General features: G+C 35.1%; 1 protein-coding gene across 1 annotated transcript in view; it reads right to left on the bottom strand.

Annotated features, from left to right (window-relative positions):
• The window catches only part of pbx4 (pre-B-cell leukemia transcription factor 4), a gene marked incomplete at its 5' end in the record, with an annotated part of 73,358 nt that overhangs the window by 6,511 nt on the left and 43,624 nt on the right, over positions 1 to 23,223 (bottom strand). Inside the window, 4 exon segments of the mRNA NM_131447.1 lie at positions 6,527 to 6,683; positions 15,438 to 15,573; positions 15,666 to 15,856; positions 17,993 to 18,237. Coding sequence (NP_571522.1) covers positions 6,527 to 6,683; positions 15,438 to 15,573; positions 15,666 to 15,856; positions 17,993 to 18,237 — 729 coding nt within the window.

The following is a 23,223-nucleotide window of genomic DNA, read 5'->3' as shown; positions in this document are numbered from 1 at the left end:
GTTCATCATTACGTAACACTATATTCAACTGCTAATAAATTGGGTTTAGGTAAAGTGCAGGGTTGTCAATCTTGGTCCTGGAGGTCTGGTGTCCTTCAGATTTTAGCTCCAACCCCAATCAGACACACCTGGGCTAGCTAATCAAGCTCATACTAAGCTTTTTAGAAACATCCTTGCAGGTGTGTTGAGGCAAGATGGAGCTAAAATCTGCAGGACACCGGCCCTCCAGGACCAAATTTGAGAACCCCAGGTGTAGCGTGTCTCTTTATTGTGTAGCGTGTCCGAACAATATTTTTAAAATAATAATTGTAACAAATATAGTGAGATCTTTGCTTTGCAAAAGGAGTGAGTGACAGCTGCCGGTGATTCACACTCAGATCTGTTCTCAGCTTCATCATGAAGAAACTATGATGATGAAAGGCTGATTTACACAACGCGCAAGTTCGATTGGGTGCACGAGGCAAATATGTTGTCTTCGCAGTTTTGACAGAAGCTCTTTTAGAGTGCATGTAACCTCATTTCGACTGGCAGTGAGAATGGCGTTTTTTCCTTGGTCCCCTGTTCTTACATGTAATAGTGTAGCGGTGAACGTGTCAAGTATGTAAGCCTCCACAAATCGTGACTGTGTGCACACAGTTATCGGCGGTTTGGTCTGCAGAGCCAAGTAAAATTATAAATCCAGCTTCAAGGCAGGAAAAAAAACCAAGCTGACTGTGAGCGTTTGGGCTTCGTTGGTCCGGCTAGTTGCTTTGGTGTTCTCCACACATAGAGATAACGTTAGTTTGAACTGGCCCGGATTTAGCATGTAGAATCTGCCGTCAGATGAAGAGATCGCTGTATTTGATTAGTCAGCAATAAACTAGAGCGCAAGATTAAAACTGAATTGACAAAACAAATTACATAATTGAAGCCATTAAGAAACACAAAAAGCCAGCTGCAATTTTGCTAAATTTCTCAAGTATTTACAAACGATACATGAGCATATCCCTTCATTTATGCTTTGTCTGTGCTCATTTAATCTTTGACTTTCCCTTTGTGGAATATGAAAATGCAATACTACCCTCCAAAGGTGCTTAAATACACAGCCTCTCATGCAGGTTAAGAACACACTCATTTCAGTCAGCTACAGTACCATCCATTTGGTGTTCATACGCATTTGGTTTTCAACAACGCAATCGGTTTTTATTGGCTTGGCTTGTTTTGGTCACAAGCAACATTTACACAGCAACAATGTAGCCAAAAAAAATGCTAATGTTTTTCTCATTTGTTTCAAAAAGTTTCACGTTTACATGCCAACATTTAAAATGATCTGTGAGAACAGGCAAAACACAGTATATTTATGCCAAACCAGTTTTTGGCACAGTCACCTTATTTGTAAACAGTACCTGAGGCGAAGTGATGTTTATTTCGAATGAGTGTGTGATGTTTCTTCACTGTTATTTGTAATTTGAAGTAGATCCTTTGATGATGAAGCTTTTAACAAACATTTGAGCTGCAACAACCCTGCCAACGTCCTCCACCATTGTTTTGCAAGTTTGTTCGCACTTGTCTTTATTTGACACGTTTTTTTTAACACATACTATGCACATGCATTGTCATCACTTTTTTCAAAGACTGGTGCTTACACGAACACAACAGTGGCAGCTTTATCAAAAACTCCCACTTTAAAACCCATTTTCAAAATGAGTCTTGACTCGAGTCCTCAAAATGCTGTTTTGTGTAAACGAACAGGCAAAGCACATAAAAGGTTTCCTGTTTTTAGCTGAAAATGTTGTGCAAATGACCCCTGAAACCAGAAGATCTGTGGCAACACCTCTAAAACACTTTAAGAAACCTTCCTGCAAATCTAAGAGCAATTGCCGCTTTGAAAGCAAAGTGTGGTCACACCGGATTTTGATTTAAATTTATGCAAACAAAATTTAGCTGATATTCTATATAATTAGATTATTCTAATTTTACACCAGTGCCTGAAACTTTGAGCAGTACTGTTTGCCTTGCAGGAAGGGTTCTTGAAACATCTTAAAGGAGCTCCCAGAGATCTTCTGCTTTGTTCTGGATGATGATGTCAGACTCCTTGCGGATGCAAATATCTCACTGGATTATTACGTCAATGGAGCAAATGTTAAAAATAACAAACTTAGTCTTTTTTTTTTTTTGTTGGGGTGTTCTCATTATTTTGACCAGCACCATGTATATGCTCATGTGGACATGAAGGTATACAACTCCACTTCCTGCCGATGACGTGGTGTATTGTTGGTGAGGCGACTGCAGGATGTGTTGCAGGATATGTGGAGGTGGCTTTTAAAAATGTATGTGGTGAGCATGTATTGTTCAAAATGACAATACCAAGTTAAATCACCTACCTTCTCCATTCTGCTTCCTGAGCAAATAGAGGTTCAGCTACACTAACCGTGTGTCTGAGTGAGTGTGTGTGAGATGTGAAAATTAATACCACAAAATAAAAATAAAAAAGACACGCAGCACCAATAATTTAGGTAAAGGCAAAAAGAGACGAATGTGATAGTTAAACACAGAGAGTTAATGGAAAAATCATGCAAAACCAGAAATGAAAGTGAATGTTAATGGCCAGACGTAAAGAGTGGGTGGAAAAAACGGAACGGTTAGGGTATGGGTAGCTTTTAAATATAATACTATGATTGAATGGATCATTTAACAAAATGTTCTTGACAGTGGGAACTAAGTCTTTCATATCCACTTTTCATTTTTTCACAAGAAAAAATAGTTTTCACTTTTAGTTTTCAAGCAGTCTCTATAAATGAATCTATATGAACCATTTTGAGAATTTTTCCGTTTCCTGTTGTTGGTCAATGTTTGGTTGTTTGATTTCCTCTTTAAAAAAATATTTTAACCAATGCACACACCACCTGCAGTTTCCTTTTGAAAGAATCTGTGAAATTGTCTAAATTCAATAACACGATTTTTTTCTCTCCATGTAAGATTATGAATAAAAAAAAATCACTACAGTGTGCGGCTCATGCGGCTGCCGTCACTGTGGTAAAACAAAAGACGATATCACTCATAAAAATAAAGTCCATAAAACTGATGGAACTGTAAACCAGTAGTTCTCAAAACTTTAGGCCGCATTTACACTAATACATTTTAGTTTTACAATGCAAACGTTTTACTACGATTACACTTTCTGTCCACACTACGCTGGAGTTTCGAGCGCTGAAAACAGAACTTTTTTTAAAATGCTGAAGAGGCTGTTTTGGTTTGAAAAAGTTGCTGCTCCGTGTCAGCGTGGATGGGGAAAACGGAGACATCTAAATAAGGAGGCGTGGCTGCAGGCATTTGCCAATCTGATTGGCCTTTTCCGCAATATGAAGTGCACAAAGTTCAGTTTTGCATCATCTCCTTGAAAGATCAGACTTCGTGAGTTTGAAATGGAAAACAGACTCTCAAGAACATGTCAGGAAAATCTTCAATGGGAACAGTGTACTTTATAACATCACCCTGGATATGTTGTTTCACTTAATAAAAGTTTAATTAATTTGACTTAATCTAAATAATATGAAAACATGATAAGAAAATGCCTATTCTCATTTTGATATTAACAACTTAACAGACACCAAAAATGTTGAGACATCGTGTAGCTGCATATTTATATAACCGTCATCTTCACTGTAGGCATATTTACAACAAAATGGAGCCTATACCATTACTGCCTCCTTTCACTTTCATTGAAAAATATGAAACATACCCTCTCTTTTGCTGAATATCAGTTTTAATAATCAATAATGGCCAATATATAAGGATAACGTACAAGAAGTTCGTAAAATATAGGAAAAAAGGCTAGCAATCAGTCAAATGTGTGGAATCAGTGTTGGTTATATAAATTAATATATCTTTGTGCTCAGCCAAAACACATTACCTGAGAACAAGTAATGAATTCAAAAGACTAAAGAGTTGTGAGATAGAGAGGAGATTAATTAAATATCACATTTATCAACTATAGTGAGATGAGATCCAGCGGTAGATTCTTGAAGAACTGTCTGACGTGCGATGCTGTCACCTGGGGAGGTGAGCTCAAAGCACCCGCTGCAGCGCATGCCAGAGTGTTTGTGTTCACGTGATGAGTGTTTTCAGCGGAGTAGTGTCAATAGAGATCTTTTCAGAAACGTTAGGTGAAACGCCAGTGTCGTGGATAGTTTTCTTTCTAAAACGATGTTTTAAACCTAACATATTAGTGTAAAGTGTTCAAGCTAGGGCTGCACAATATATCGTTTTAGCATCGATATCGCAATGTGTGTATCTGCAACAGTCGGATCACAAAATTATAATATTATAGTTGAACATTAATCACAGTTTAACCCATACATGATTTGTTGAGTCACTGCAAATTTTACCTATAAATTGATCAATTAGTTCATCATCTGCATGTGTTTTTAAAGCAGGTGCCTGTTTGAGCATTTCAAGCCCCTTCAGGCACAAGAAATTAGCTTTGTTTTATTTACAGTTGAAGTCAGAATTTTTAGCCCCCCTGAATTATTAACCTATTTTATTTTTCCTCAATTTCTGTTTAACAGAGAAAAGATTCAACACATTTCTTAAACATAATAGTTTTAATAACTCATTTCTAATAACAAATCATTTCTAATCTTTTCAAGACACTAGTATTCAGCTTAAAGTGCCATTTAAAGGCTTAACTAGGTTAATTAGGTAAGCTAGGCAAGTCATTGCATAACAATGGCTTATTCTGTAGACCAGTGGTCACCAAACTTGTTCCTAGAGGGCCAGTGTCAGATTTTAGCTCCAACCCTAATCAAATGCACCTGAACAAGCTAATCAAGGTCTTACTAGGTATACTTGAAACACCCAGGCAGGAATGTTGAGGCAAGTTGGAGCTAAATCCTGCAGGGACACCTGCCCTCTAGGACCAAGACTGGTGACCCCTGCTGTAGACAATCAAAACAAATATCACTTAAAAGGAGCTAATACTTTTGACCTTTTTAAAAATGAAAAACTGCTTTTATTCTAGTCGGAAAAAAAAATAGTAACACTTTCTCCAGAAAGCAAAGTATTATCAGATACTGTACACTATAAAAAGTTCCTTGCTCTGCTAAACATAATTTGGGAAATATTTAAAAAAGAAAAAACAATTCATAATATATTATTAATAATTTTGACTTCAACTGTATGTGCATGTACAATGAAGTGTTATTTTACATATGATTATTCAGTTTGTGCTTGAATACTGCTAGACATCCAAAAAAAAAAAAAAAAAAAAAAACATACAGTACGATTTATTTCATTTGAATTTTGCTCTATTATATTTATCAATTTTTTGATCGGTCGATTATATTTCATGCAGATGCACTCTCCTACAAAATCAGCTCATTTGATCTAATTTTTGCATTATTATTTTCCAAATAGAGCTGCTGAAATTATACTCAATCGCAGTATGTAACGCAGAAATATAAAATAGCGCAATCCAAGTTGTTTGTAATATCGTGCAGCTCAACTCCAAAACTTCTCATTGTCCACAACAATATTCTCTTTTCTCTCATGGTTTACTTCATACAATTCAATAAAAGTTTAACTTTATAAAACAAAAACATTTGTCATTCTGAGCAACTACCATCTGAAGCATAGAAACAAATGTTAAAATAAATGTACTCAAACCCACAATAAAACCAAGAGAAACTGAGAATGTCCTTCATTTTTCATAGCTGTGTGAATGTTTTTTTTTTTTAAATAAAATAAAACAAGACGACAAGAACAAAAAAAAAAACTCAGTTTAAGCGGCGATTATTCTTGCATTTTAGATGAGGCTCTCTAGGGGCCCTGACCCCCCTGCCTGAGAACCACTACACTAAACTACGCTTTAATGAGCTTTGTTTAAAGCCACTCTATTATAGACCATTTCAATGTGGTGATGCCACTGGCCCATGAACATTTCCTGCTTGTTGTCAAACTATTTTAATAATTGTAACAAGAGGCAATTCAATCATATCTTAACATTAAAACGGATATCATTACATAATATTTATTATATTATCAATATATAAAGCTTTTAGGATTCTCTGGAGCTATGGAAATTAATAATGTAAAACAAGAAATACTTTAGGTCCATTGTTATTATTTACATACCTCAAAAACGCATATATGCAAGCCTACTGCCATCCACATAACTAGCCTTAAAAAATGTCAAAAAAACACCTGAGGCACACACCCACTCCACTATCATGTCTTTCTACAGTGGTGGTTTACTAAACAACTGTTCTCTAGATAAAATCAGGTCAACAGACAGCACAAACCAGATCAACAAGATTAGATGTTTAGTAAGTGCAGAATACAATGAGCACCAAACACGCACGCACGCACGCGCACACAAGTTATCCGTATGACTGGGAACAGGGGAAAAGATTATGACACAGACAAGACCAGACTTGAGTATAAGTGAAAGTGAAAGTTGAAATGTAAATGCCAGCAGGCGTGAGTGCGATTTTGGTTAGCGGTGTGCTTTTGCTATCTGCTAGAGATGATGGGCTGCTGTGATCTTTACCTGAGTTGGGTGTTGCTGGAGAGTTTGCCTGGCTGGCCTGTGCCGACACATTGGCGGCGTCCACGGCTGTTTTAACGGCGTACAGGTTTGCTTCCTCCTGGAACTTACCAATGTTCTTCTTGTACCGAATTCTCTTGTTGCCAAACCAATTCGAGACCTGAAGCGAAACAACTCCAATCAGACCGGCATTTCAGAACAGTCTACTGCTACAATACAAAGGTTAAAGCACAAGATAAGGCAAAAAAAAAAAAGATTTTGTTTTTACAATTAGTTGCAATATGAATGATTCTGACACTGAAAACAAGATTTACTCTTAAGATTTTTACTCTTTTTCCCTTTATAAAAGAATTAATGCACTGCTTCAACAAGCACACGTTAGATTGATCAAAAGTAAAAGTAAAAAATTATAAGACATGTTATAAATGTTCTTTTCAACTGTCTAAATGTACAGTGGTGAACATTAAAACATTTGGCAGCACAAACATGTTTAGTATTGATGTGCAATTTTTGCATTCAAAGTCATTTACAGTGCTAAGAGTTGGATTCACATTCGAAATAAAGACCATATGGTTTGTACATGACAAAAATTGTTTTTCTACTTTGTTTTTTTTTTTATAATACTGTTAACATCATGAAGGGTGGAGCTCCTTATAAGGCCATTTTTTGCGATTTAGGGTAGAGGGCGCACACACACACAATGGAAAGAATATACCATAGCCCTCACACACATACGTTTTTTTTTTTTTTTTTAAATCTCACTTATTTTGAACACATCACTTTTATAATTGCATGATGATGCGTTTGTTTTATCACGCTGCCCAATGCACTACAGTGGAGATGTTAAAGCTGCTGGATTTACAACATGTCAGAAGTACATGGAACTTTATGAAATACATGAAAGTGACGGGAGAAAGAAAACAGTAAATGAAATATTTGTTTTGCACAATGTTATGTACAATAAGTATTTATATAAAGTGCTTGTAGAGTTTAATTTTATGTATGTGTAGTAAAAATCTTTTTTTATAGTAGAAAAGTAAGTATTGAGCATGTTTTTTTCCTGGGAATAATATTTCTAAAAGACCAGTTGACATGGAAATTTACCAGATTTTGGCAAAACCCCAATCAATACAAACATAATATATATATATATATATATATATATATATATATATATATATATATATATATATATATATATATATATATATATATATATATATATATATAAGAAAAAAAATAATTGTGTAACAATAACGACATGAAGAAAGGAGAAAGTAGTGAACTTCTGAAGTGTGTTTAAGGCTTTATATAAAATACTTTTTTGGCGATAGCAGCTTGAAGATGAGTCTCATATGAAGAATGAAGTCACATCCATTGCTCAGGTGTGATTTTCTTTCACAGACTTCAACAAAGTGTAAAAATCTTGATGGTTATGCGGGTCTAGACTATTGAATCTGATCTTTAATTTGTATTTTCTATTTGAGTCAGGGGATTGGCTGGGCCATTCTACAGCTTGATTGTCTTTCTCTGAAATCATTTGAGAGTTTTCTTGGCTGTGCTTTGGATCATTGTCTTGCTGAAATGTCCACCCTGGTTTCATCTTCATCATCCTGCTAATGTTGATGTTGGATTAAAGCAGCTAATATTCATTTACAATGAGAAAGGGCAGAGGGTTGCTGAACTACTAAGAGATTTTAGTGGCTGTCTGGGCCTTCACTGTATACCTCCCCTTCTTTATGTGTTTAATACTTTCCCTGTGTCATTTAATTTTATTACACATAACTTATTTTTTAACTAATTAGTGTCATTTCCTTTGCATATATCAATTTCTTAGTTGATACCAACATCCAGGGAAAATTTCAAGTCAACGGCACAATTGGAAATATGTTTTCTGAGAAATATGGTGACGTGTTCAATACTTATTTTCCCCGCTGAATGTATAGTCAGATGGTTAACTGCTGCACAGCTCTATAAATGTTGTTCTAATACTGTATTGTGGTATGCTTAGATTTATGTTTAGTATGTAGCACAGTAGTCATATGAAACATTTTGTTCCACTATACATGTCCATACATGTAGAAATGACAATAAAGTATCTATTCCAATATAACAAAACACCAAGGTTATAATAGTTTTGGATTTTATTAGTTTTAGTTTATTTCGGTTTGACTGTTTGTTTTCAAACTCAGTTAGTTTTAATTAGGTTTAGAGGCAGATTTACTAGTTTTTATTAGTTTCTAAATATATGTACTTCCACAGGCATCTATTGTAAAGAGATTTTAAATACAGTATATGATCTCCATGACTATGTAACAAGTGAAGCCTTTAACAAATTAAACTTTAAAACAGATAAAAAGAGAAAATACAATATTTTAGACTTTTAAGTTTTTGTACTTAAATATTAAAAATAAATGCAGTTTTGTAGTGAAAAGGATAATTATTATTATTATTTTTTTTTACATATTTTAAACAGTAATCTATATATACACACACACACATCTCGTCACCTTAAGCCTGGTTTATACTTCTGCGTCAAGTGACCGGCGTAACCCACGGCGCATGCAACACGCGTAGCTGTGCATTTATACTTCTGCGCGCTGTCTATGTTTGTTTGCATTAACACTTCCAAAACGCTAGTGGGCAGTGAGGTGTTAATGTGTCTTTGTGTCAAGTTTCTTCGCCGCTGTTTTGTTCTTTCTGAACGCTTCTGGGATGTACAAGTGGCTCAAACTCGCTCATTTTGAGGCAGGAACCGGCGGACGTGCAGCAACTTTAACTAGGAGGTAAACACAAAACAAAACTTTCCATCAAAAGCTCCTTCGCGGGACTCCACACTTGTAAACAATTGCTGCCATTGGGCTAGCGTGGCTCTCGGTCCCACCCAGACTCGTCAGCGCTACAAATCCAACCAATCACAGAGCTTGCGCTATGCGTCGTTGCGACGTGTAGTTACATTTTTTGAGAGGTGCACGTCAGTGACGCCGACCGCCACGGCGAAGGGCTATGCGTCAGTGCCGTAGCATATGCCGGTGTTTGACGCAGAAGTATAAATCAGCCTTTAGAATTATAAGGTTCTATCTGACATTTTTGTCAAAATTGAGTTAGACATTCTTATTAAATTAAAACTTATATACATTATGGGATTTTTTTTATAAGTTGTTTACATTTTAAGACTTTATTTAAAAAAAATGTTACACAAATAGTGTTTGCAATGGAAAGCAAAAACTTTGAAGCTCAATATCTCAAAATAATTCAGAACACAGATATAACCTTATAATTCCAAGATGACGATTATATATTATATATTTTTAATTTCTTATACTTATTTAAAAAGATCAAAAATAGCCAAATCTAATTATACAGAGAACAGAATGGTCCATTCGGCATTGTAAAATGTCACACATAAAACCACATCCGTGCGATATTAATATCCTCATTCTTTTCTATGGATAATAATTCTAATTTGCTTAAAAGGTCTCTTCTTGCCATTAAGAATCTAGCAATTAAAATACCCAATATCAGATCTATCTCGGACTAAAACTTTAGCTGCAATTTCTCCTGCTTCTGAAAGTATTTTCACACTAATGAGAGATCAAATGGAAAGTGGAGAAGTTAACTGTAACTTCTGAAGCTGCTTTGGTTGTTTTGACTCAGCAAGTGTTACGTGGGAGACACAGCTGACAAAAAATGTTTTCAACTTGTAATTAGGAGTTCAAATATCTGAGTGTTTTTACAAGAAGGAAACTCACAATTACGGTAAGTCTAAACTACTCCGAACACAAGTTCACAACTCAACTCAGCAGTCGCACTAAAAGCGGCTGCTGACTCTAAAATAAATACTTACTCAACACTGTGGTTTCAAAGCCAACACATCTTCAGTTTTTTAAACAAGTTTAGATATAACATGGTTTCTACAGTTTTCATCAAGTCAAATTTAAGACTTTAAGACCTTTTTAAGACAATTATGAATACAATTTCAGACTTACACAGGGCTAAATGCTAAGGATTTTTTTTTCTAATGACCCAGTCAAAATATTAAAAACAAACATTATTGTAAGGAAGCTAATTAAATGATATTGGCAAATAGAAGTAATGAATACATTTATTAAAACTTTTGTTGAGATGGAATGTTTGTAATTGGATGGGTGTTCAATTCAATGATTATGTAGCGCTTTTGCAATGTACATTGTGTCAAAGCAGTTTAACATAGAAGTTCTAGTAAATTAAAAAGTGTAAGTCCAGACTTCAGAGTTGAAGTTCAGTTTAGTTCAGTTAAGTGTGGTTTAAATTTCACTGCTGAAAGTCCAAACACTGAAGAGCAAATCCATTGATGTGCAGCTCAACAAGTCCAAAACCAAGTAAGAGAGTGGCGAGACACAAAACTTCACCAATTGATGAAAGTGAAAGAAAAATGTTGAGGTGATTGGGTAGCTTTACATGGACATAGGAAAATTAAGACATGTTAAAAATGATGTTAGCCAACAACACATTTCAGCGAATTTAAGACTTAATGCCAAAAATTTAGTTTTTAAAATTGAAGACATTTTAAGACCCCGCAGATACCCGGTATTACAATTGATAATACTGTAATATTTGAGTTTATATTGAATATTTAATGCACTTCATCTACATCATTGGAGAAAAAAAACTTAGAGACCACTTGGACTTACTAGATTTGTAATGCATATCAGTTTTATTCTGTAAAGATTTACACCAATTTATGATGGCATTATTCAATTTTAGTATTCACATGCTATTATTCATGCTCTAAATCAGTTACATATCAAAATGACAACTGCTAAAATGATTAGTTTTATTTGTTTTTATTCATCAATCATGGTTATTTCACCAAATATTAATTTAACACTTCTATAGATAAAACATTGGCATTGTGTTGTTAAAAAATCAATACATGTCTGAAAACATGTATGCATGCTAACTTACTGTTATTTTATGCAGAAATGCTCTAAATGACATTTTCAAATCTAGTTTAAAGATTGAAACAAACATTGGATTACTTTTACTCAAACGCACATCTACAAAGAGCGAACACAAGAAAAAAATTTGCATTGTCACAGGGTCTCAAACTCTTTTTCAATGCCATATGTAGCTATGTGCCTTCATTACTTTTAGATATTATTTACATAAACCTAAATTACACTGGTTAAGTCTAAACTAAATGATAATGAGCTTTGTCTTTATAAAAGGTTTTTGATACCACATGGCTTACATTTAGAGTGTCTGTATAAACTTTTAGTGGAATGTACATTCAAAGTCCCAGAGTTCATTAAAAAAAAGAAGTTCATTTGTGTCTTGAAGTCAAAAGTTCAGATCAACGCATGGGTGACTAAATGATGACAATGTGTTTGTTTCAAGCATCCTTTTTGCACGACAGCCTATGGAAAATATTGCAATATCTGAGATAAATCTGTATCAATGGTTGATATCAGTAACCGCAGAACAGAAAAGGAAAAGGAAATGATGCTAAAGAGGTCAGATTGATCGCAGATTGACATTGACTCATGAAACACTAGCAGAAGCATTACAGACAATGTTTCAGACAGCATGATCACATTTAAATGTATTTGACGGACCCGTTTAACAGACTATAATGACACCGTTTTAGTACTAATATATAACTATATAGTAATGTTTTTTAATCCCTTTAACTACCAAATAGTTGACCATATTTTGACTGTTTTAAATAATGTGTTAAACTCATTTAAAGAATGAATGTTTTAAATAATAGTTTACACACATTGTTGGTTTCCAACAAACAAACAAACAAACAAACAAACAAACAAACAAACAAACAAACAAACAAGAAAACATGTTAAATGAGGATCTGTTATATCTCACAGCATACTCATATTAAGATAATTTATTCTTACACTTTATATTTTCCGACTTTTCATAGTTTCTGTATTAATTCCACTACTTTTACCATATAAACCGATATATAGTTGATATTTTAGAAATTATGGGATATATGGACAAAAAAATGCATTGAGTATATTAACTTGAGACATGAGTTAAAAAATGCAATCCAATTTCTTTTTCTTGGTGGGGCAGTTAAAATGTTTTATGTATTTGAAGTGAAATGTATTAGCCCTTCTTTGAAATTGGTATTCTTTAAGTATTGAGAAGGTGCTCGCTGCAGAGCCACTTGGGTTGAGCTCACCTCTAATGATGGGGAGCTTGAGGTTGAAGAAGTGGTGTGATGGGGATTCGGGGATGAGGTGTCTGAATAACAATTTGAGAACCGGACTATGCAACGGGTTTTAGGCGGCGGCTGCGATCAGATGTTACAGACCGTACCAAAAAGCTAAGGCCCAGGGGTGAGAGGGGGAGGTGAAACTATATGAGATTTCCAGAAGAAATTACAAAACAGGAGGTTGGCGGAAGATGGGTCTGAAATACAGGGAGACGCCCGGGAAAAATGGGAGTGTTTGCAGGTATGACCTTACCCTTAACCTCAACCCCCAGTGACATCATTTGTTGAAGAAGTGCAGCAAGGAGGAACTGAGCTCAAGCTCCCCCTTGGCAGCTCTGCTCTGCCCATGTGGCTCTGCAGTGAGCACCACTTGTACATATTTCCCAAGTGCTGTTTGACAGAGCAAGGACTTTTTTGCTAAATCTTCTACAGACAAAAAATAATAGCAAAGATTACTTCTTTTAAATCGACTGGAATAAAAATGATATATCTTCATGTTAAAAAAAACCTTGCAAAATGTATACTGTCATCATGGTAAAGACAAAAAATTGTTATTAGAAATTAGTTATTAAAACTTGTTTTCAAATGTTGAAAATAAGAATAATAATAATGGTGTCTTCAACTGTATATATACACTTTCTTAGTGTCTACAGATATAATGTATATTACTGCTCAATGCTTTTCTATTTTGCCATTAAATGACATAACTAGGTAACACTGCTGCTGTGTGACTGTTTCTAATACACCAGCCGAGCAAGTCTGACTTCTTTCTCTTATTTGACCAGTGTTTCTAATGTAACTCTGCATCAAATTTATACAAACACTTTTTTTTGGCTTTTGTGAACCATGTAACTGATATAAAAATAATAATTACATATTTAGTAGTTTTTCACACTACAATTTCTGACTATTTTATGAATTTGACTTCATAATAACCTGAATGCTAAAGTCCCTCTAAACTCATTCCTATAGTCATCACCATACAGCCAAAGGATTTGGACTTTCAAGACATGTATAGGGCTGTGAGGGACAACATTGTTGTGCAATGTTAAAGCAATTATGTAATGATTAACTGATAATGGGCTGTTATTATTAGAAACAATTGCACACCCAAGATAGTGATGCAGCCACAATGATTATTTTCTAAATGAGTCAGTTCTTCTACTTGTACTACAGTTACCACACCTAAAGACGCTCTTGAGGTGTTGTATTTCAGACTTATGTTAGGTTTGTGTTTCTAACAGCTCCTGTGGGTTAGACTAATTTTTTAAGAATCTCAATCAAAGCTTTGCATTTTATTCTGGTGCAATTTCTGTATGCTGTGAATTCACAGAAATCATTCAGTGTAGTGATGTGAGACTATAATGCTGTCAAAACATGCCTGGAGCTAGATTACCTGTGCATTAATCTGAAAAAATTGCACACTTTACAATATTTATCAGCCAAACCAAAATAAGCATTCAACAGCCCCATGGTATTAGATAACATAGACAATAAGTACGCCCTAAAAATGAAAATAACTTAAAAGAACACTACACTTTTGTAAATAGGCTCATTTTACAACTCGGTCACTTTCCTTCAGCTTATTCGCTGATTTGTGAGGGGTCACGGCAGCATAATGAACCTTTAATTTCTCAGGCAATTGTTTATATAGTAGATGCAATTTTAGCTACAACCCTCAGCGCTGGGAAAAACCCACACACAGACACACAAACTCCCATTCACACACTATGGCAGATTTAGCATGTCTTTGAACTGTGGGGAGACACCTGGAGAAAGGCTACACAGCCGCAGGGACAAACATATACAGACCTTCTGATCCAGTGGGGACTCAAACTAGCACACTGCTTGCTGTGAGGCAATCGTGTTATCCACTTAGCCACTGTGCCATCCCTTTTTACAACTTCAACCTTCAACAAATTCTTGCACTCACTCTCCCAATCTGACGAGAGCACTTTTAGCTTAGCTTAGCATAAATCACCAAATTGGATTAGACCATTAGCATGAAAGTTTTGATAATTTAAAGCTGTGACTCTTCTGTAGTACACGTTTTAAGAAAAGCCACTGTTTCGTCAGCACATATAGCTAGACACTATACTCATTTTGGCGTAATAATCAAGGAACTTTTCTGCTGGCCATGACTGCAGCAGACACAATGATATTATGCAGCATATTACATCTAGCTGGAGACCATGGAATGGTAGCAAAGTTACTTGACAATTACATAACAATAAGCGTATAGTTCCTAGCCATATTGGCCTAAAAAAACAGAACCTTTTGATTTTCCATCAGTCTTACAATCAAGCTTTTAACAGGAAAATTACCTAAACTCTATTCTCTTTACATTTTTTGAGCGAGATGCTAATTGCCTAATCTGATTCAACGACCTAAGCTAAGTTAAACGTGCTTCCACAAGACCTGAAGATCAGCTGAATGGATTGAAAAATGGTAAAACTGAACTGTTTAACTCTAAGGGAGATATAAAATGAGCCTATTTAATAAAAAAGTGGGGTGTTCCTTTAACAAATGGATTTTTATGCGTCTAAGCTTTATGTATTATACTTAAGTGGTTTAACAAAATTGCACAGTGTGCTAATTGAAATGGGTCAGAAGCAATTTTGCAGGATACTGATGTTATGTTCTCATGTTTTCTCCAACAAACAGTTGGAGATTACGATACTCCAGAGTTCCCCTTACCTGAGAGACAGTGATCCCACACTTCTTGGCCAGCTCTTCCTTGGCTTCCTCACTGGGATACGGGTTGGAGAGGTGAGAGTAGAAGTACTCGTTCAGGACCTCTGTGGCCTGCTTATTGAAGTTGCGTCTCTTACGTCTGCAGACACAGCAGGCAGAGAAATCAGGTGAGCATTTTAGTCATAATAGCGCAGATCAACATATGCAGCTGACACACACACACACACACACCTGGCGTCGAGGAAGCGGGAGCGCAGGATCATGACGGCCTCGCAGGTGCTCTGCTTGAGCTGCATCTGGATGGAGCTGAACTTGCGGTGGATGATGGCCACCATGCGCTCGATCTCTTTGGGTGAGATGGGCCGTGTGCGGGACTGTTCCCTCAGCAGGTTCATCACGTGATTGGTGAACTCACTGCAGGCCTGGTGGCAAACAGATTTGATGATTATAACATAGTCGAAGTTAAAATTATCAGCCCTCCGGTATTTTTTTTTCCATTGTCAAAAATTTCCCAAATGATGTTTAACAGAGCAAGGAATTTTTCACAGTATTTACATTAATATTTTTTCTTCTTGAACAAGTCTTACTTGTTTTATTTTGGCTAGAAGAAAAGCAGTTTTTCTGCTTTTCTTCCTAGCTAATTCAGCATGGTGGCACCTAAAGAACTGCAGAAATTAATGAGTTGCTTTGGTTACTACAAGTAAACAAAACAGCATGATGTCAAATCTAGCAGGATTTCATTGATTTCATAAACTATACAGCATCCTGCTTTTCGCAGATTTAATTCAGGCAAACTTTAGCATATAACCATACATTGCATAATCAAAAATTGTATAAAATTTAATACCTTGCAAAATAACAATAAAGACTTTTGAAATCTTTAAGGGGCTTAAATTTCTCCACATTGAATACTTAAGACCCCGCGCACACCCTGTTTAATAACAATTGTGACAAAAAAAAGTGTCAGACTATAGGTGAAAAAAAATCACCCACCATCATTCAATGTTACACATCACACTCACTTTAAAATAGATAAAAGTATAAGCAATGATGTTACATTTAGATGAATCAAAGATGTATGCTGACAAACAATTAAAATCCAGTAATTTGAACAATAGTAAAAACAAAGAGTTAAAATGACAGTTAAAGACAGTTGTGTATTTGAGGGCTACACTGAGCATTTATTTAAATACAACAATTATATTTTTAAATTATTTTGTGTATTTTGTATATTTATTCATGTAATTTTATTCTGAATATCCTATGATTATTAAATGTACATCATTTTTATGCTACTAAGGGGCCGTTCACATATAATCTCTTTTGGGCGAGCAAGTTTATTATTTCCAATGGAGGTGTGTGTGGCTTGCGCATGCATATTGGGAGCAATGTGCTCACATTTCCCAGGGGCACTTAAAAACATCTCACCATTTTAGCGCAATTGAACTGCAAGTCACTTGACAACAACTAACCAATCAGCTTCATACTATGAATGGAATATACACATTTCGGTAGACTAATTACAAACACAGAACACCCAAACGTTGCAGTCCTTTTAAAATTTCTCTAGAAATAAAACTAGTATCAGAGAATGCGCTCGCAATCTCCACATGAAATTAGATGTAATACGTGAATGGCCCCTTATGTACAGGTCATTTTTTAACTTAAATGTTAAAAGTCTGAAAAGATGAGCACTTCTCAATCTGCACTTTTATGAATCGTAAGTATTTTGGTAATAAATCTTCATTATGGTTTCAGCTCCTCTCCTTATTGAACTTTTGTATGAGAATAAAATTGGTTACAGGGACAGCTAAAGCCCAAAAAAGCAAAATACTATTTTTTAAAAAATTGACTCCTACAGGTTAAAGAATGATTAATGAATGGATTAAATTCATTAAACTGTGAGGTAATCTCTTTCTTTAATGACGTTTACTTTTTTTTTTAAATTGAGCTAAACTCCTGAAGTACGTGTGTGTGTGACTCTGACCCATGGTTTCTGCTACATTCATTCTTCCATGGCGGGGCGCCACGCCAAAATTTATCCTGCCACAGCTACATTACAGCTACTCAGTTAAAACATTCACTCATGTTTTTAATAGCGCGTGATAATCGCACCAAAACGTTTTAAAAGGTAAGTGAGTTATAAAAGCGCAAACTTTTCTGTAACCGTAGCAGTGTTGTGCGTTAATTAATTAACCCTTTAAGGTTACGTGCTGACTGACTGAGGCCAGCAAACACGACGTATAGCCATTTCACTTTACTTCTGGATGCATTAATACGGCTCTGTAGGTCTATTGGAGACATTCATAAATATTCCTAGCAAAACTAATAAATGTTGGAGACATACTTGTTACATAAACTCACTAAATCGCACTTCAGCATCATTTATTTGAGAGCGCACAAGAAGATCTGAACTTGAGTAGCGCATGCTCGTAGGCTATTACGTCAATGCGCTCACGACATTTGTCATCGCAATAATGACAGGTAGTTGTAGATCTGTGTAAAAAAAGGCCTGCTGCCACAGCTGGAAAAAATCCTAGAGGAAACACTGCTCTGACCTGTTCGTATTTCTCCAGCTCGGAGTGGTAGATCTGGCGGATCTGTGCGAGTTTGGCTCTGTAGTCGGAGTGTTCGATGCTGCCATCATTAGGTGATCCTCCAGCTGCTGCTGCAGCTGCTGCTGCCGCCGCAGATCCTCCACCCTTCTCTGGCCCAGAGACGCCCTCAGCCAGCAGCATGTTATCCAGACGCATGATCTGTGGATCTGGAGGATCCTCCTCCTGCACGCCTCTGATGCTCAGCACTGCAAAACACAAAAACAACAGTCAAATTCAGCTTTCTGAAACCAGTCATGTATATAAAATTCAGCATATAATGGCACAAAGGAAACAAGAGCCAAATTTAAATCACTCCAATGATAAACCATGTAGAGCCAATTCTATTTAAAAAGAAATACAATGAATGTCCACATGATCTCATTGGGTTTCTCAGTTCATATCTCGCATCTATTTAAGCTTGTTAACATCGGCTGATCATTGTATTGAGTAAAAGATAAGAATGTAACAATTCACCCGACTCAAGATTCCATATGATTTACAATACTAATCTCACGCTTCAGTCATGATTTATACAAGTAATACAAACTAAAGAAGACTCATTAATATAAACAAACTAACAATGTGCTGGGATTTTACACATTTTAAAAAAAAAGAGATATCTGTATATCTCCATTTTCTGATATAAACTGAGGTTTTATTACATTTACAGTTGAAGTCAAGAGTTATTAGCCCCCTTGAATTATTAGACCGCTTGTTTATTTTTCCCCCAATTTCTGTTTAACGGAGAGCAGATTTTTTCAACACATTTCTAAACATAATAGTTTTAATAACTCATTTCTAATAATGGATTTATTTTACCTTTACCATCATGACAGTAATTCATATTTTACTAGATATTTTTAACGACACTTCTAGACAGCTTATAGTGACATTTAAAGGCTTAACTAGGTTAGTTAGGTCAACTAGGGAGGTTAGGATAATTAGGCAAGTTATTGTATAACGATGGTTTGTTCTGTAGACTATTGAAAAAAAAAAAAAACATAGCTTAAAGGGGCTAATAATTTTGTCCCTAAAATGGTGTTTAAAAAATTAAAAACTGCTTTTATTCTAGCCGACATAAAATAAGACTTTCTCCAGGAGAAAAAATATGATCAGACATACTGTGAAAATTTCCTTGCTCTGTTAAACATCCTTTGGGAAATATTTAAAAAAAGAAGAAAAAAATAATAATAATAAATCGAAGGGGGCTAATAATTCTGACTTCAACTGTACGTGTCCCCTGCAGATGAAAAACTCTTTGACTAGGGACGGAGATGGCTGGTGTGACTGCAAAGAGGTAAGCCTTTCCTAAACCAGAGAGCAGGGTGTACAGGAGGTCAATGACTTATTAATAGTTTTTTTGAATATAGATTCTGAAGGTTTATGTGCATCATATTTATTGATCTGTTAGTGTAAGTAAACGCCGTTTTGCATTATTTGCACATAGTTTGTGTTTTTGTCTGGCGACCTTCACGGCTGTAGTCTGCCATCCCACCTCTCGCCCGCCGCTTATATACATGTAAAGCAAGTTTGTGCCTGTAAACACAGCGCCCCTTGTTCAAAACATGCATCGCAAGTCGTTTAACATTTCTACTGATTTGAATAGTTACATTTTTTAAACGATTTTCAACCGGCTCACGGTGAATCGTTAAATCCCAAGTAAAAGATAAATACAAACAAAACAAATCAAATACAATGAAAATAATGACAATATATATATATAACTAGAGACCACTAGAATAGTTGACTTGGTTTCTGCAAAAAATAAAATTAGATTAATGACAACTGAAATTGGAAACATTTACAAAAACACTTTCAAGCAACAATAAATACTACTGTAATAAAGTGTTTACTTTGATGTAAGATTTTATTTTATTTTAAGATGGGTGGGCTACTTTTTTAGTGTTACAATTTACCAAGAGGGTTATGGGCTATATGCACGGCTAGTGTTTTTCAGCCCATGATGAACTTCTGGTGAAAGCTTAATGTGAATATTTTCAATTTCATACGGTTCCTTTTACAGCATCGATGTTGTAATGTACCACATCCAATTGGTTGTTAAAACGCAAAAAGAGACGAAAGACCGTTTTTAATGCAGGTGCCGTCATTAGCAGCAGGCTAGTGCAGAATATTCATAAAAAATACTGGGGTAAAATTAATTTCAATATTTTAAAGACATGACGGTCAGAGCAATGAAATTAAGTACAGGGTTTCTTGTTTGGCCTGATACCCACTTTATATCGCATCTCATTCAGGCAGTGAAGATTGCGTTTTTTTTGTGTTTTTTTTTTTAGAAATCAGATCTTAAACACTGCGTTTTTGTATGGGATGACAATTAACCAGAAGCCCAGGGGCTGCCTGACTGAAATTAAAAGTCTGGTTGCATATACCCCATTACATCAGTTATTTTCCACATATCATTTAATGTTAGAGTCTTACAGTCCTCGTTAGCGTAAATATATCAGTTGTATTATTAATTAGTGCACCAATATTTGTATTTTGTTTAAAAGAAAGGCTGCTTTAACTCTTACAGTTATCATGGTTGAAAAGATTCATTGCAACAAAAACAATTTAAGGAAAATCTTTTTTATAAAAAAAAAAAAGTAAGATATTATAGAAAAGAAAAACAAACATCAGGGGGGAAAAAGGAAAACGTATAACAGTGTTCCAGTTGCCCCTAGTTTCCCCCTACCTCAAAAAAAAAGTATGCAAATCCCCTGTGAGCCAGCAGAGGGCAGCATGGCACCTCATTGGCAGGCCAGAGTGTAAGGCACAGGTCCAATAATAGGAGAGCATGTGCTGTCACTACAAGCACCAGCAGCCATAAGTACACAGTTCTCTGGCACTGAATTAAAGCAAGACCTCTGTCATCTTCCTGATTCAGGCCCATCGCTCACACCTATACGAGCACTCGCTCCACACTCACATACATATGCAGACGCAGAGCTGCCCGGTGACTGAGGCCAAAGCGTGAGAGCGATTATGTGTGGAAATACATGACACCCACCGAAGAGGGTTTGTGGTTGCTCTAGAGCACTTTCACACAGAGAGACATATGAGAGGTTGATGTACAAAGGGAAATGCCACATTATACAACATTTACAGACACTTTTTATAGGTAAATATAGAATTTATTTGAATCTGCAGATATTTTTGATGAGAATTTTGGGGGGAAAAAATCTGTGGATTAATGCTGAATGGTTTTAGGAGTATCATAACTACAAACTTAATTTATACAATAAAAAATAATACATTTGTAACTTTTATTTAATCTTTATGATGCAAATCTATCTAGATCCACTTATTTGGAAAACAAAGCAAGTCTCATATAATATCTCAACTAAAAGACAGAACACATTACTTTACAAACTGTATAGTAAATAAATCATATGAACATTTTCATATTATTATTATTATTATTTTGATTATTATATACCACACTAATATTAGTGAAATGAATTTAAAAACTGAACAAATATGAATTGACACACATTTACTTAAGTAAATACATCGACTCAATTATAAAAATCTGCACGCAAATTCCATGTGGGCCTACTTATGAGTAATGGCACTTAGAAATGTGTGTAAAATAAATATAGTTAAAAACAGAAGTATTACAGAGCAGTTTTTGTAAGATTGATACACTATTGTAGTTACTAAATACTTATCAATAATATAAAACAGAGAAAACGAATTGCAAACAGTTGACATCTCTTTAGTTTCTATAATGTTATTATTATTAATAAATTTGCATTATTTTACATCACAGATGTAGATGCAATAGTTTTGCATTTTATTTAAGTGGCTATAGTTTTTATTCATTTTAATTGCATTTTGAATTAACACATCAAGTGTATTTAGTTACAGTTATTTAATTTTAACTTATTTTAAATGAGAGAATTATTCTCTCTTGGGCGTCACGGTGATGCAGTGGGTAGCATGTTCGCCTCACAGCAAGAAGGTTGCTGGTTCGAGCCTTGGCTGGGTCAGTTGGCGTTTCTGTGTGGAGTTTGCACGTTCTAACTGTGTTTGTGTGGGTTTCCTTTGGGTGCTCTGGTTTTCCCCACAGGTCCAAAGCTAAATTGATTGTAGTTTTCTTTTAAAGAAAATTAATCTTTTCAAGGCAGCATTTATTTTATTATATATATATATATATATATATATATATATATATATATATATATATATATATATATATAAATATATATATATATATATAAATATATATATATATATATATATATAAATATAAATATATATATATATATATATATATATATATATATATATATATATATATATATATATATATATGTGTGTGTGTGTGTGTGTGTGTGTGTTTAAAAACAACTACATGTTTATAGCAAGAAACAGAGTTCTTCTTTGTGAGAGCTCACACACACATACATGCACACAAGAACTCTTTCCCCTCTCTCTAAAAGCTGGATATAGTTTTTACAAATTAAAAGGGACAGCTACACTATAAAATCCACAAAGCTAAGGTAACTCAAACTGTTTAAGGAAACCGTTTGCTACAAACCATTTAAGTAAAAAAAAACTACTAATCTATATGTGAACTTACTCCATGTAATGTATGTAATGTAATTACCTTACAGTCAATTTTGAGTGAACTACACTCATTTCATTTGATAAAGTTGACTGTTGGGTTTTACAGTGGACCTAAAAAAAAGTAAATTCAATCATCCTTGTGTTTAAAAAGACAAACAAAAACTTTGTTTGGGATACTTTGCAACATGTCTCGGCTTCTACATTTCTATTTTGCAAAAAAATAAATAAATAAAGCGGATGAATCATCCAAACCTCTTTTACTTGTTTTGTAAAAATCTTTTTGTATTGTATTGAGGTCTCATTCAGTGAAATGATTTCTTTACTTGATGAACTTGACTCAAGAAAAGAAAAGAAAAGTCAGTCTTCTGGATTAAAATCAATGAGTCAACTCTTAGGATTACTCAACAGAGGGCATCTTTCTCAAAAGAAAATCTCTCCTGACTCAATGATTCAGCTCTGAACACTCCTGTGAAAGCACAGACTCCAGCAGTGCATCGAGTTTTGTTTTGTTTGCGAACTTTCGACCACAAACGGTGCAAATAAAGGGCCATTTGTTGTGTGTGTTGTGTGTGTGGATGTTCTGTCTGTACCATCCCCGCAGAAATCAAAGCTGTATTTCCAAT

The sequence above is a fragment of the Danio rerio genome, chromosome 3 (genome assembly GCF_052040795.2).
Source record: "Danio rerio strain M-AB ecotype USA chromosome 3, GRCz13ab, whole genome shotgun sequence".
In the NCBI taxonomy this organism is placed as follows: Eukaryota; Metazoa; Chordata; class Actinopteri; order Cypriniformes; family Danionidae; genus Danio; species Danio rerio.
The sequence above is the reverse complement of the archived record's forward strand: the minus strand, read 5'-3'. Positions and strand labels throughout refer to the sequence as shown.